The 14487-nt window shown below is 39.9% G+C and overlaps 1 protein-coding gene across 1 annotated transcript; it reads left to right on the top strand.

Moving 5' to 3' along the window:
- Positions 1-4081: 4081 nt before the first annotated feature.
- Positions 4082-5957, top strand: rbp4 (retinol binding protein 4, plasma). The gene is made up of 6 exons (XM_029764470.1): positions 4082-4185; positions 4418-4537; positions 4701-4837; positions 4945-5051; positions 5258-5470; positions 5667-5957. Exons 2-6 carry the CDS (start codon positions 4436-4438, stop codon positions 5684-5686), a joined length of 579 nt encoding a protein of 192 aa, XP_029620330.1. The 5' UTR covers positions 4082-4185; positions 4418-4435; the 3' UTR covers positions 5687-5957.
- Positions 5958-14487: the final 8530 nt, after the last annotated feature.

Below are 14487 nucleotides of genomic sequence, written 5' to 3'. Positions count from 1 at the left end.
ATCAAGTGTCTAGAATAAACGATTATGACAAAGACACTCTTCTCAGATTTATGCGCAGGCGCAAAAAATGAAGTGATGACGTGTCAACTTGTAAGCATTCTAATTCGGTCTGTATTCATCACAGATGCGTCAAACAACTTTATAAAGATCGTTGACATCTAGTGGAAGCCTTAGGAGTTGCGAACTGAATCCTTTCTCACTATGGTATCTATAAAACAATGACACTAAATAGTACAGTCACAAAATTCAATTTTTTTTTAAATCTATTTTTCACAGGTTTTTGCCTGCAATATGAGTTTTGTTATACTTACAGACACCATTCAAACTGTTTTAGAAAATTCAGAGTGTTTTCTATCCAAACCTGAACAATAATATGCATATTCTAGCTTCTGAGTTGGTGTAGGAGGCAGTTAAAAATGGGCACATATTCTTTTCCAAAATTCTCAATACTGCCCCCTAGATTAAACAGGTTATGACATTTTGGGCAAAAAGGCAAACTCAGCTCCATCATTCATTGAATCAGATGGCTCACTCATCACAAAACCCACTAATATTGCCAATTACTTCAATTGTGGCCTGAGGGAACACACTAAATGTATTGGGGAAAGTGTTATGAAATGTAATATCATGTCATATTTTAAACTGTATATAACTGTCTTAATGTTGCTAGACCCCAGGAAGAGTAGCTGCTGCCATGGAAGCAACTTATGGGGATCCTTAATAAATACAAATACAAATATGTGATCGTGTCTCAATGTAATCAAGGTATGAAATGATTGTTATTTTCAAATACAATCTCTTTTTGTGTTTACTTGTGGTCAATTTGCAGTGTACAAATTATAATAATTATGTTCTGGCCCCCCGACAATCCCCTTGGACAAAAATCATCCCACAGCTGAATCTAGTTGCCTACCCCTGGTACGGTGTACAAAAGGTCTTTCTCCCAGCCAACACACCATGGCACTGAATCAAAGTCAGGCAACAGGCCAAAAAAATAGCTGCATCACTTAATCCCAGATTAAGTAAAAGTGATTTGTGGGATGTCCTCCATGAAAGAGAGCGAGAGAGCAAGAGAGAGAGAGAGAGAGAGAGAGAGAGAGAGAGAGAGAGAGAGAGAGAGACGGGGATAGTCTGGCACAATGGAATGGATTAGTTACATGGAAACCCTACCTAGGAATTAATCTCAATGAGAAAGCCATATGGTAATAGTCTCGCTGGCTGCAATGAGACAAATAAGCAAACATTCAATGTTATCACGCTGAGGAAGCTTTCTTCATGTCCATCAAGCTTTCTCTGCCCTTAACCTTGTTCTGAACACCTCCAAAACAATGGTCATGTGGTTCGGTAAGAAGAATGCCCCTCTCTCCACCGGTGTGATTGAGGGTTTAGAGTTTGAGGTAGTCACCCCATACAAGTACTTGAGAGTATGGCTAGATGATACACTGTCCTTATCTCTACCTTCTTGCCCTTTGTGCTGTTGTCTGTGGCCAAGAATGTTTGTACTATGTTTTGTGCTGTTACCATGTTGTGCTGCTGCCATGTTGAGTTTCTACTGTGTTGTTGTCATGTTGTGTTGCTACCATGCTGTGTTGTCATGCGTTGCCACAATGCTGTGTCTTAGGTTTCTCTTAATGTAGTGTTGTGGTGTCTCTCTTGTCGTTATGTTTTGTCCTACATTTGTATTTTTTATCGCAGCCCCCGTCTCCGCAGGAGGCCTTTTGTCTTTTGGTAGGCCGTCATTGTAAATAACAATTTGTTCTTAACTGACTTGCCTAGTTAAATAAAGGTAAGAAGAAAAAAAAGAGACACCGTGGAAAAACGTTAGACAACATTAGACACTCATAGACTTGATAACTAAAGTCTGCAATCAATTTGGATCGGATGCGTTCAGGAAACTCTCCCGTTCCTTCAAAACCTCTCATTGCAATAGTGTGTGATCCAGCTGCCGCTTATCAGTTATTTTAGGGTCACGTGCCTCCACGTGGAAAACAAGTGGCACTGTGTCCAGAAAGGCCATGCTGTATGCCCTGCGCTGTCACACTGGGGTGTCCCACCACACCAGCCAGGTGACTTGTGTTGATATAAAACCACCACCACTATACCTGCAGTATAGTAGACATGTTGGAACTTCATTTAATCCCTCTTTTGTTGCTGATCATTTTCTTGCACAGCAGGAACTGCAAACTTGTAGTGTATTTGAGCTTTAGAAAGGCTTCTAAAGTTTGTCATTTCTATTTTGACATTTCCGACTTGATTTGCCCTAATGAAAAATGCATCAACCCCTACAAAAATGTCCATGGATTATAATCCATCTAATAAATCACATTTCCTGTTGCTGCAGAACTGTTTTCCTGCTGTAGCAAACTTGCTCAAATTAAGATTCGCCATCTATACGTGTCGGAACTGAAAACCTGCATTGAAGGGGTGGAGTTATGTCAGATTAATCCGCCCTCTCCGATCATCACATTCCCACACTGTAGATATCTGATCTGATGCTGCTTGGCAGTGATCGTTTTGGTTGGTTGCAAAAAAGCTTCACAGGTGACTGTAACCAACCTGATGAATTGTAAAGTTGGGGGTGTACTTCATAAAGTTACAAAACACCTCATAAAGTTACTACACATTCCCAATATACTTTGTCTTGCCCCCTACACATACTGTATATATCTAGTTTGGAATACTATATTACATATCCAGCAGATAAAAATGATAACTTTTTAATGACTCTGGCACTGGTTCAGCCATTCTTTGGAGCAACAAATTATGCTTTTGTGGTTAGCCGTGCCAAGTTACATAACTGGGCCCCTGATTAGCGGTTATACGATCCTAGAAAGAAAAACAAATGTCCACTTTGAAAGCTTACTCGTAGCGTTATGCCACAATCAAGGTTTTGAAGCCAAAAAAGTAAGTGCACACACCCCCATTTACTGTATATGCCCACCCAACTACCTCATCCCCATATTGTTTATTTTTATTTATTTTTTTGCTTTTTTGCAGCCCAGTAACTCTACTTGCACATCATCATCTGCACATCTATCACTCCAGTGTTAATGCTAAATTGTAATTATTTCGCCTCTATGGCCTATTTATTGCCTTCGCTCCCTGGTCTTACTACATTTGCACACTCTGTACATAGATTTTTCTATTGTGTTATTGACTGTATGTTTGTTTATCCCATCCCACACTTTACATTTTACTATGTTGTTGTTTTTGTCGCACTGCTTTGCTTTATCTTGGCCAGGTCGCAGTTGTAAATGAGAATTTGTTCTCAACTGGCCGACCTGGTGAAATAAAGGTGAAAGAAATAAAAATACAATTTCATAACACTTTACATAAAGGTTGCAGGTATAATGCTTTATAACTTGTTAGCATGTATGAGCCTTTATAATATCTTATGGAATTTGCTGGCGTGGTATGATCAATGGGATACAACAATTTATTAATTCTGTTTGATCACTCACTGCATTCTCTGTTCCAAGTTCCAAATGATTAGTTGAGATTTCAGGTGAAAACACACAACACAAACAGTCAGGCCCTTCACCGTAATCAGATCAGCATTGATTGAGTGGCGTGAATCCAAGAGTATCTGGACTTTGGTTTGAACTACAAGGTATTTCTCTTTGATATTGGTTGCATAGCAAACCAGATGTCAATGGGTTTTTTTCTCCACAGGCAACCATTAGAGATGTCTGGGACATACAGCAATAAACCATGTACATGATTGCTTAACATGGTTTTCCAGTGAAAAGTGAAACATTTCAAGAAAAGTGGAGAAATGACATGACTAACCAGAAAGAACATTGCGTAGCTGTTCCAGGGGGGGAAAAAGTGAGCTGAAACATGCCTTTTAAAAGTCTGGACATTAACGTGGGGCTCGTACTGCTGAAGCAAAACATTTCACGGTTAGTGATTGATAGTGAGTACGTATAGCATTCCAGATGTGCTCTTGGCTTTACCCACAACAGCTCTTTCATAAGGCAGCAAAAACACATGTTTGGGGCTAGGGCCAAATGGGAGTCTTGTTTGGAGTTATGTAATGCTTGCCCAATTTGAGGGGAGGCTCCTGCTTGGGGGCTGTCTCACATCTGCAGTTGTTCTTACGCAACCCTGGCTGTGGCGGGGCCCTACACTATAAAAAACCCTGTCTGGAGAGGCAAAGTACCTCGGCCCTTTTTTTTGGACAAGGTATGTACTACATGGAAAGGGATAGTAGGTTTTAAATGTATTCCGCTTGTGGTTGAACCTTTTTACTAAAAACATACTTTTTAAAATAACTTTTCATCTTTTGGATTAGTTTGCACGCTTTTTAGAGTGAAGCTGTAATGGAGCGGGATATGGCTCTTCTATTGACCTGATGGGATGTACTGGTGGTAATGTTGTGACATTTTCTCATGACTCTGGGCTCTGTCTTCCACAGATCCATCAACAAGGCAACATGCTGAGGATCTGTGTGGCCCTCTGTGTCCTGGCAACATGCTGGGCACAGGACTGTCAAGTTTCAAACATTCAGGTCATGCAGAACTTTGATAGGAGCAGGGTAAGAACACAATTCTAATTTCGGAAATGTAACTTCTCGTAAAGTGTCTCTGCTCTTGTGCAATTTGATCCATCAGTCTTGGAATGTTAAATGTTGTAGAATGGGACTGGAATGTCATTGTTTGGTATGCAGGGATTGATAGAGCTCTCATTTCATCTTGAAGTATACTGGTAGGTGGTATGCTGTGGCCAAGAAAGATCCTGTTGGTCTGTTCCTCTTGGACAATGTCGTTGCTCAGTTCTCAGTAGATGAAAGTGGCAAAATGACTGCAACTGCCCACGGCAGAGTTATCATCCTGAAGTGAGTTCTGTTTACTTACAAATGATTAAAAAAATTGTTCCTGAACTTCATTATGCTTTCACTTCTACCGAACTTCCTCATTTATCCTCCCCTTTTCCTCCCTTTAGCAACTGGGAAATGTGTGCCAACATGTTCGGCACCTTCGAGGACACTCCAGACCCTGCCAAGTTCAAGATGAGATATTGGGGCGCTGCTTCATACCTCCAGACTGGAAGTAAGAAAGACTACAGACTCAAACTCAAGACTAACGTCTCCTATTGTTGTGCAGAATATTCCATTGAGTTACTCCACCACACCTTGATGAAAACTTAACTTCCTCATTAGTATATAATAGCATGCCATTGATGAAGCTGCCTGCTGTCAAAGCCTGCTGTTAAACCAACCATTGCTATGATTCTGTCTCCTCTCTCCTCCACATAGACGATGACCACTGGGTCATTGACACCGACTATGACAACTACGCCATCCACTACTCCTGCAGAGAGGTTGACCTGGACGGCACCTGCCTGGACGGATACTCCTTCATCTTCTCCCGTCACCCCACCGGCCTGAGGCCCGAAGACCAGAAGATTGTCACAAACAAGAAAAAGGATATCTGCTTCCTCGGCAAATACAGACGCGTTGGACACACTGGTAGGAGTTGTAATAACTACATTTAAAAATGAAAAGTAATACTTTCCAAACAAACAATCGTGTAGCAAGCAATTGTGCAACTTTTGGTCTAACTTTTGGAAGCTAGTGTGTATGATGAACTCTTATTGAATCCAAATATCAGTTATAAGTTCATTATATGCAGTATGTGTATACATGTTTCATTCCTCCATTGCAGGTTTCTGTGAAAGCAGTTGATCTTTAACTACTCAGAGGGATATCGCGGGAGTAGAATTCCACAAGACTGTAAATAATAACCATGTTACTCAACAACAACTAAAACAAACCAACCGTCACGGGCCAGCCCCATTTGGCATTTGGGGAACTTTGCCATTACCAAAGATGACACCAATCAACCAAAGTAAAGGATGTGTATCTGAATGTACAAGGGTATGGGAAACTTTACTGATTGTCATTGTATGATGTAGTCTTGAACCACTTTTTGAAATAAAAAAACACATATGTACTAGTTTAGTGTTTATTTTGAATTATAAGTATCAATGGTTTCAGTCATACTTTATGCTCTGATGTCATCAGGTTTGCTTGCCCTCCATACAACCGCATTGTCCCACATGGTTTCCATTCGACTGTGACAAACAGACAACGAATACTCAAAGATTGTGTTGATACAGGAGAATGGCTATAATCTTTATTGCAAATGTTTGTACAGTGCATAACAAATAAAGAGCAAAGACAGCTTTCGTACACAGGCCAAAACAAAAATAGAATCAAAGCTACCCAATTGTCTGAATAAAGGTAAATGATATATGTTTCTCTGACTCTGTTGCAAATTGTCAAAAATTGGCATCAGACTGACAGAATTATTCATAACACAGTGCTTGGAACCAACCATATAAATATTCTGCAGCAGTAACCTTACAGCTAAGACCATGTTGTCACATAACTTGAATAGAGACAGCTCAACCTCTTTTCCACTACCCAGAGAAGCCTCGCTAATCCTTGGCCTTAAATCGTTTCAGTCTGGGTTATAGGATTTGCTCATGCAATCTCATTCAAGCTTTAGTTTGCTGGTTTGCAAAGTAAGAACTGAGGGGCCTTATTCACACATTTACAGTGCCTTCAGAAAGTAAGCACACCCCTTGACTTTTTCCAAATGTAGTTTTGTTACAGCCTGAATTTTAAATTATTTTCTGTCACTGGCCTACACACAATACCCCATAATGTGAAAGTGGGATTATGTTTTTAGACAATTTAAGGCTGAAATGTCTTGAGTCAATAAGCTTTCAACCCTGTTATGGCAAGCCTAAATAAGTTCAGGAGTAAAAATTTGCTTAACAAGTTAAGTAATAAGTTGCACGGACTCTCTATGCAATACTAGCGTTCAGCATGATTTTTGAATGACTACCTCATCTCTGTACTCCACACACAATTATCTGTAAAGTCCCTCAGTCGACCAGTGAATTTCAAACACAGATTCAACCACATAGACCAGGAAGGTTTTCCAATGCCTCGCAAAGAAGGGCACCTATTGGTAAAGGGGTAAAAAAAGCAGAAAAAAATAAATCCCTTTGAGCATGGTGAAATTATGAACTACACTTTGGATGGTGTATCAATACACCCAGTCACTACAAAGCTACAGGCGTCCTTCCTAACTCAGTTGTCGAAGAGGAAGAAAACCACTCAGGGATTTCACCATGAGGCCAATGGTGACTTTAAAACAGTTACAGAGTTTAATGGCTGTGATAGGAGAAAACTGAGGATGTATCTCCACAATACTAACCTAAATGACAGAGTGAAAAGAAGGAAGCCTGTACAGAATGAAAATATTCCAAAACATGCATGTTTGCAATGTGGCAAAGACAATAACTTTATGTCCTTAATACAAAGTCTTATGTTTGGGGCAAATCTAACACAACACATCACGGATTACCACTCTTTATATTTTCAAGCATTGTGGTGGCTGCATCATGTTATGGGTATGCTTGTTAATGGCAAGGACTATGGAGTTTTTTGGGGATAAAAATAAACGAAATAGATCTAAGCACAGGCAAAATCCTAGAGGAAAACCTTGTTCAGTTTGAAACTGGGAGACAAATTCACCTTTCAGCAGGACAATAACTTAAAACACAAGGCCAAATATACATGTTTAGCTTAAAATAGACTTGAGAATCTATGGCAAGACTTGTAAATGGCTGTCTAGCAATGATCAACAACCAACTTGACAGAGCTTGAAGAATTTTTTAAAGAATAATGTGCAAATATTGTACAATCTAGGTGTGCAAAGCTCTTAGAGACTTACCCAGACAGACTCATAGCTGTAATCCCTGCCAAAGGTGAGTCTAACATGTATTGACTCAGGGGTGTGAATACTTATGTAAATGAAATATTTCTGTATTTCATTTTCAATAAATTGGCAAAAAAAAATCAAAAAACATGTTTTTATTTTGTCATTATGGGGTATTGTGTATAGATGGGTGAGAACATTTTGAATAAATCAAGGGGTGTGAATACTTTCTGAAGGCACTGTACCATTGACTATTTACCATTACCCAGTGCAGCTGTTTTTATCTCAATATCAAATCATTTCTGGGTAACAATCTAGTAACTTACTGTGATAGTTTTCCATTAAAATTGTCAAAGAGAGAAAAATAGCTTTTTTTGTATTTTTTTTAAATTCTCAAGCAAAAAAGTTGCTAGGACTAACTGAGAGTGGTCTGAGTGGAGGGCACCAAAGCAGTGCATTAACCACAGTTAGGATTGTGGTGTGGGTATCAATCCAGCGGTCAGATTTATTTCATACTTTTACAGTGTTAGTTTCATCAGTTGTCAACCAGAAGAACTGAATTTTGACTTCCATGGGCCTTTAACACTTTGATGGAATACAACTTATGGATACAAACATTGCTTATACAGGCAAAGTACATCTTAAAAATATTTTGGCCTGGACCTAATTTTAACCTGGACCTCAAAATACGCATCAGCCAATTACAATCATTGACGTAGTTGGACGTGATATAATGCTACATTGTAGCTGGTCCCATCAGCTAACCTGGCACACGTTAGCCCTATGGTAACATCACCAGCTGACAGTGATTACTTCCTGTAACAAATTCCGCATCAAAGACCTTAGACTTTATATCCACCAACCAATAGCATTTCTTAAAGGTCATTCTGAGAAGTAATTTTTCTCTCATGGCTAACTACCAGGAAGTTTGAAAAGACAGGCTGAGTGGGCGGGGAGCTTATATTGATGAGCTCGCCTTGACTGACAGCTCATTGAAACACCTATGTCAAGCAACTTGGATGCAGTGAGCAGTGTTGCAGTAAATTCATCTCAAGCAAATGTTGTGACACAAAGGAACTCACATAATATTGAAATTGCATCAATGATATAATTTATTTTAATACATCTTCCATTTGGCATGTCTCCTGTGATGTGATTCACAGCAGCACTGATGCATGTGTTGACTTGACAGCTGTGTAGGAGTTTTGAACAACCCTTCCTCCTGTTTTGTTACATGCTGGCTGAAGACCTAGCTAGCCAGTAACTAGCTAACGCCAGACGCAGATGAAAGGGGAACCATATAAATACCTTTGCCGTAGATGAATAGGGTACATACAGTCAAAATTTGGCAACAGTAGAGTAGCTATCTGGCTATATAAACCACGGCCCTCAGCAAACACGTCTTCTCCGATGTTCGTTACAAGGTGGTACTTATTTAAATTAGATAAGCGAATATCATGTTACCATTGGTGTATTAAAACGAGAGTTAAGGTGACATGTGGGAAGGGACCAGTAAGTTTATTATCAAACTTTATCGATGTTGAAGCAACAGTCATTTTCCATACTTTGATCTGGTTTCCGTCAAATGTCATCCTATTATCATCTAATTTCCTGTTGGAACACAAATCTTCACCCCAGTCTAAGGTCATTTGCACTCCGAAGCAGGTTCACCTCCCTGACCAAGGTCCTTCTTGCCCGGTTGCTCTGTTTAGTCGGACAGACAACTCTAGGCAGAGTCTGTGTAGTTCCATTTTTTTTTCACTTCCCAATGATGCAGACCACTGTGCTCTTTGAAATTTGAAACACTCTAGAAATTGTTTTATACCCTTCCCCAGATATATGCCTTATCACAATTCTATCTCAGCGATCTACAGACAGTTCCTTGGACTTCATGGTATAGTTTCTGCTCTGACTTGCACTGTCAACTGTGGGACCTTATATAGACAGGTGTGTTTCTTTCTAAATCATGTCCAAACAATTGAATTGGCCACAGGTGGACTCCAATCAAGTTGTAGTGACATCTCAAGGATGATCAAAATAAATTGGATTAACCTGAGCTCAATTTGGAGCGTCATAGCAAAAGGTGTGAATACTTATGTAAATTAGATATTTCTGTATTTCATTTGCAATAAATGTGCAAAAATGTATAAATTATGTTTTCACTATGTCATTATGGGGTTATTGTGTGTAGATGGGTGAAAAAAATATATTTAATACATGTTGAATTCAGTCTGTAACAACAAAATGTGGAATAAGTCAGTTTCACACACATGCATGTGTTTTTACAGCAATAACGATGTAGGAGGATTATACAACATGTAAGTTTATATTCGTATGTTGTATATAGAAAGTTAAAGGCGCTCGTGGTCTCAAATAGCTGTAATTGACCTGTTTACTGTAATCACTAATTGGTGGTGTGATCAACTAAGGCCAGAAGCAGTGAAATACATTGGCTGTAAGTTCGAATCCCCCTTGAAGCAAGGTTTTCATTTGAGGAAAAAACGCTCCACTGTTGGTCCTCGAGTCAAATAGCGCATACAGTGCATTCGGGAGGTATTCAGACCCCTTGAGTTTTTCCACATTTTGTTATGTTACAGCCTTCTAAAATAGTTTTAATTCCTCATCAATCTACACACAATACCCCATAATGACAGCAAAAACAGGTTTAGATTATTTTTCACATTTATAAAAAAAAAAAAACTGAAATACTCTGTACTTTGTTGAAACACCTTTGGCAGTGATTACAGCGTTGAGTTTTCTTGGGTATGACGCTACAAGCTTGGCACCCCTATATTTGGGGAGTTTCTCCCATTCTTCTCTGCAGATCCTCTTAAGCTCTGTCAGGTTGGATGGGGAGCGTCGCTGCACAGCTATTTACAGGTCTCTCCAGAGAGGTTCGATCAGGTTCAAGTCTGGGCTCTGGCTGGGCCACTCAAGGACATTCTGACACTTGTCCCTGCGTTATCTTGGCTGTGTGCTTAGGGTCGTTGTCCTGTTGGAAGGTGCACCTTCGCCCCAGTCTGAGGTCATGAGCGCTTTGGAGAAGGTTTTCATCAAGGATCTCTCTGTACTTTGCTCCGTTTATCTTTCCTTCGATCCTAACTAGTCTTATAGTCCCTGCCGCTGAAAAACATCCCCATAGCATCATGCTGCTACCACCATGCTTCACTGTAGGGATGGTGCCAGGTTTCCTCTACACGTGAGGCTTGGCATTCAAGGCAAAGAGTTCAATCTTGGTTTCATCAGATCAGACATTTTCTTTTCTCATGGTCTGAGAGTCTTTAGGTGCCTTTTGGCAAACTCCAAGCGGGCTGTCATGCCTTTTACTGAGGAGTGGATTCCTCTGGCCACTATACAATAAAGGCCTGATTAGTGGAGTGCTGCAGAGATAGTTGTCCTTCTGGAAGGTTGTCCCATCTCCACAGAGGAACTCTGGAGCTCCATCGGGTTCTTGGTCACCACCCTGACCAAGGCCCTTCTCCCCTGATTGCTCAGTTTTTCCAGGCCGCCAGCTCTAGGAAGTGTCTTGGTGGTTCCAAACGTCTTCCATTTAAGAATGACACAATCCTTTCTCTGAGCTCTACGGACAATTCCTTTGACCTCACGGCTTGGTTTTTGCTTTGACATGCACTGCCAACTGTGGGACCTTATATAGACAGGTATGTGCCTTTACAAATCATGTCCAATCAATTGAATTTACCACAGGTGGACTCCAACCAAGTTGTAGAAACATCTCAAGGATTATCAATGGAAACAGGATGCACCTGAGCTCAATTTCGAGTCTCATAGCAAAGGGTCTGAATACTTATGTAAATAAGGTATTTCTGTTTTTTATTTTTAATACATTTACAAAAAAATCTAAAACCTGTTTTCGCTTTGTCATTATGGGTTATTGTATGTAGATTGGTGAGTACGATTTTCTTTAATCCATTTTAGAATAAAGTTGTAACATAACAAAACGTGAAAAAAGTCAAGGGGTTTGAATACTTTCCGAATGCACCTTATATGACAAAGTAGATGATTATAAAAATGCATATAAAACATTGCGTGTAGACGTCCATGTAAAATAGCCTATGCAATATGACTATTAGGCCATAGCAGTATGTTTATCTGCACGGCTGAAAGACGTAGCTCCTCATTAAATTCATTCTTTATCCTCATTTACAAGCTGCTGGCTGCACTTCCCTTCTCAACACGCTAACATAATATGATTGATTACTTTCCTCTTCAGGGATTCTTTTGAATCTACCCATCTCTCGTGCCAGAGGGAGGGTGCCGGATCTTAGCTGCACACAAACAAACCTTTTGCCTTTTGTTAGATTCAGATTTACATATGGTTCAGGCCCGTAGTTCTCTTTGATAAGAATATATGTTATAAGTTTAGGTTTAAACCAAATATCAGCTGCCCATTTTTCCTTTTTGATCAGAAAAAGCTTGTCCTTGCTTTGGACCACATGGCAATTTGTTCCTGAATATATATATATATATACTGCAAATCAGTTTCACCAAAAAATGTATCATTCTCTAGCCCACGGATAGTTAGAAGTAAGCTTCTAGTCAAATACATTTTGTGATTCCGTGTTCTGGCATATGTATCAGTCTATTCCATAGACGCACCATGTCACCCTTTTGCCTAACTACTGTACACACTGTTCCCAACCCATATCTCAACAGACGGCCAGGTTTGAAGTCAGTCTGTGCACACACCAAGAAAGCAGCGGATTGCTCTGTTTTGAACATTGTTACAATTGGTACGTACTTCGGATCCCCATACCCCAGCAGGATAGTCCATCACAGGACACAGGATTTATACAGCTGAGAATAAGCACAGTAATCAAGGTCCTTACTTAATTTTGTTTAACACTGACCCCAAGGCTCTACCTGCATAATTTGCTAGTGATCTCATGCCGTATTTAAAGGTAATGTGGTCATCCATGTTATTTATAGAGCCCAGTGTAGAATAATGGGGTTGTACCAAAACAAAAGTTGTGTGCATTTCTCTGCATGCCCTACTTTCTGAAATGAGCAACCTGAGTCTTCTCTTGATTTATCGTTAGTCTTCATTTAGTACACCATCAATGAACAATATCCAACATATTCTGGAGGTCATCTTCGGTCTCAGCAAGGAGAACTATGTCAACAAGATGCCCAGGAATATATCTGCAACTTCAACACCAAGTTGAGCATGTTTGATTTGTAGTGCAAAAACGAACATTTAGTGCAAATAAAGTGGGTTTTGAGTACATCTCCCTGCTTCACACTGTAAGGGGTTGGAAACCAGACAGTCCTAAGGTCCCTGACCTGAACACATGCAACTGGAGCCCGATAAAGAGCTTTCATAGCATCAGAAAACCTTACATGAATTGCCATTGTAATTAGTCTAAAAGCAAGGTCTCTATTCACCCAATCAAAGCGTTCTGAAAATCAATAAAACAGGCAAAAGTTGGTTCTCTCTTGAATTCTAGCCTGGACCATTGTAGAGACAGTATAGCTATGGTCTATACAGGCTCAGGCTTTCCTAAAGCCATTCTGTTCATCTGGAAGCTGACCGGACAGTTCTAGATAGTGGGAGAGCCTGTTATTTAGGATGCAGGACTACAGTTTACATGCGGTGCTAATGTTACTAATCCCTCATTAGTTTAAAGGGATTTTAGGCTCGTTTTTGGAAGATTTGGGGATAGGGTTGATTATGGATTGGTACCATACAGATGGAATAATGCCCTTCTCAAAACAAGCCTGGAAGAGTTCAAATAGTGTTTGGGACAACATAGGCGATTACAAAACTTCATTAGACAAATCAATTCATGTAGCTTTCTTTGGTTTAGCAAGCTAAACCACCTTTCTGACTTCTAGATTGACAGGCGTTCAGATACTGGTTAGGGGAGTATGACTCTGTATTTCCTCCTCCAACTTAAAGCTAACATAAAAGTGCAACATCTCTTTCCCATTTCCCAAAAACACTATCAGTTTGACAGTGAAACTCGCCATTTTCCAGTGCAATTTCGATGTGAAATGTATCTCCCTCCAAAACCGTTGTGGGTTGTTGGTCTGTAGCTGTAAATAAATGTAATTCTGCATTTAAAAAGTAGAAAAATACTAATGTGGGATTTAAACCCTTGCCACAATCTGCGACAACTATGCGCTCTGCACTGTGAGCTATATGAGCAGTCATTCAAATGCATTTGATCCATACTGAACAAAAATATAAAAGCAACATGCAATGCATTGGACCCATATTTCATGAGCTGAAATAAAAGATCCCAGAAATGTTCCAGAAAACTCTTTCTGATTGGCTGTGGGCGGGCCTATGCCCTCCCAGGCCCACCCATGGCTGCGCCCCTGCCCAGTCGTGAAATCCATAGATTAGGGCCTAATGAATTTATTTCAATTGACCGATTTCCTTATACGAACTGTTACTCAGTAAAATATGACATTTTTGCATGTTGCATTTATATTTTTGTTCAGTATAGTTGTTTATCAGAACGTGCCTTTGAACTTCTGCAAAGTATGCTTTCATGAATAAGTGTTGGATCACGTTGCCGATATTAATTGACTGATACGGAATTTGAACCGGATATAATCACGGCCAGCTGTGCAGGTTATCACAGGGCAAAGTCTGCCAGGATATCTGATGGGAACAGCTAATGTAACGTTTGATCACCTGTACGTTGACGATTGTAATTCGCTGAGGCAGATTGAGACTGAGCAAGTGTTTAAACTTAGACTTTTCTAATGTTCGCAAGTATGGCCTGTA

Source organism: Salmo trutta, chromosome 10 (assembly GCF_901001165.1).
Source record: "Salmo trutta chromosome 10, fSalTru1.1, whole genome shotgun sequence".
Taxonomy (NCBI): Eukaryota; Metazoa; Chordata; class Actinopteri; order Salmoniformes; family Salmonidae; genus Salmo; species Salmo trutta.
Note: the sequence above shows the minus strand (reverse complement) of the source record. Positions and strands in the feature narration are given on the sequence as shown.

Bases quoted from the DNA above. Each gene is read 5' to 3' on its own strand.
- rbp4 (XM_029764470.1), top strand. From the start codon at position 4,436: ATGCTGAGGATCTGTGTGGCCCTCTGTGTCCTGGCAACATGCTGGGCA. The intron at 5,052-5,257 runs GTAAGAAAGACT...TCCTCCACATAG, and splicing joins TTCATACCTCCAGACTGGAA to ACGATGACCACTGGGTCATT. The intron at 5,471-5,666 runs GTAGGAGTTGTA...CCTCCATTGCAG, and splicing joins CAGACGCGTTGGACACACTG to GTTTCTGTGAAAGCAGTTGA.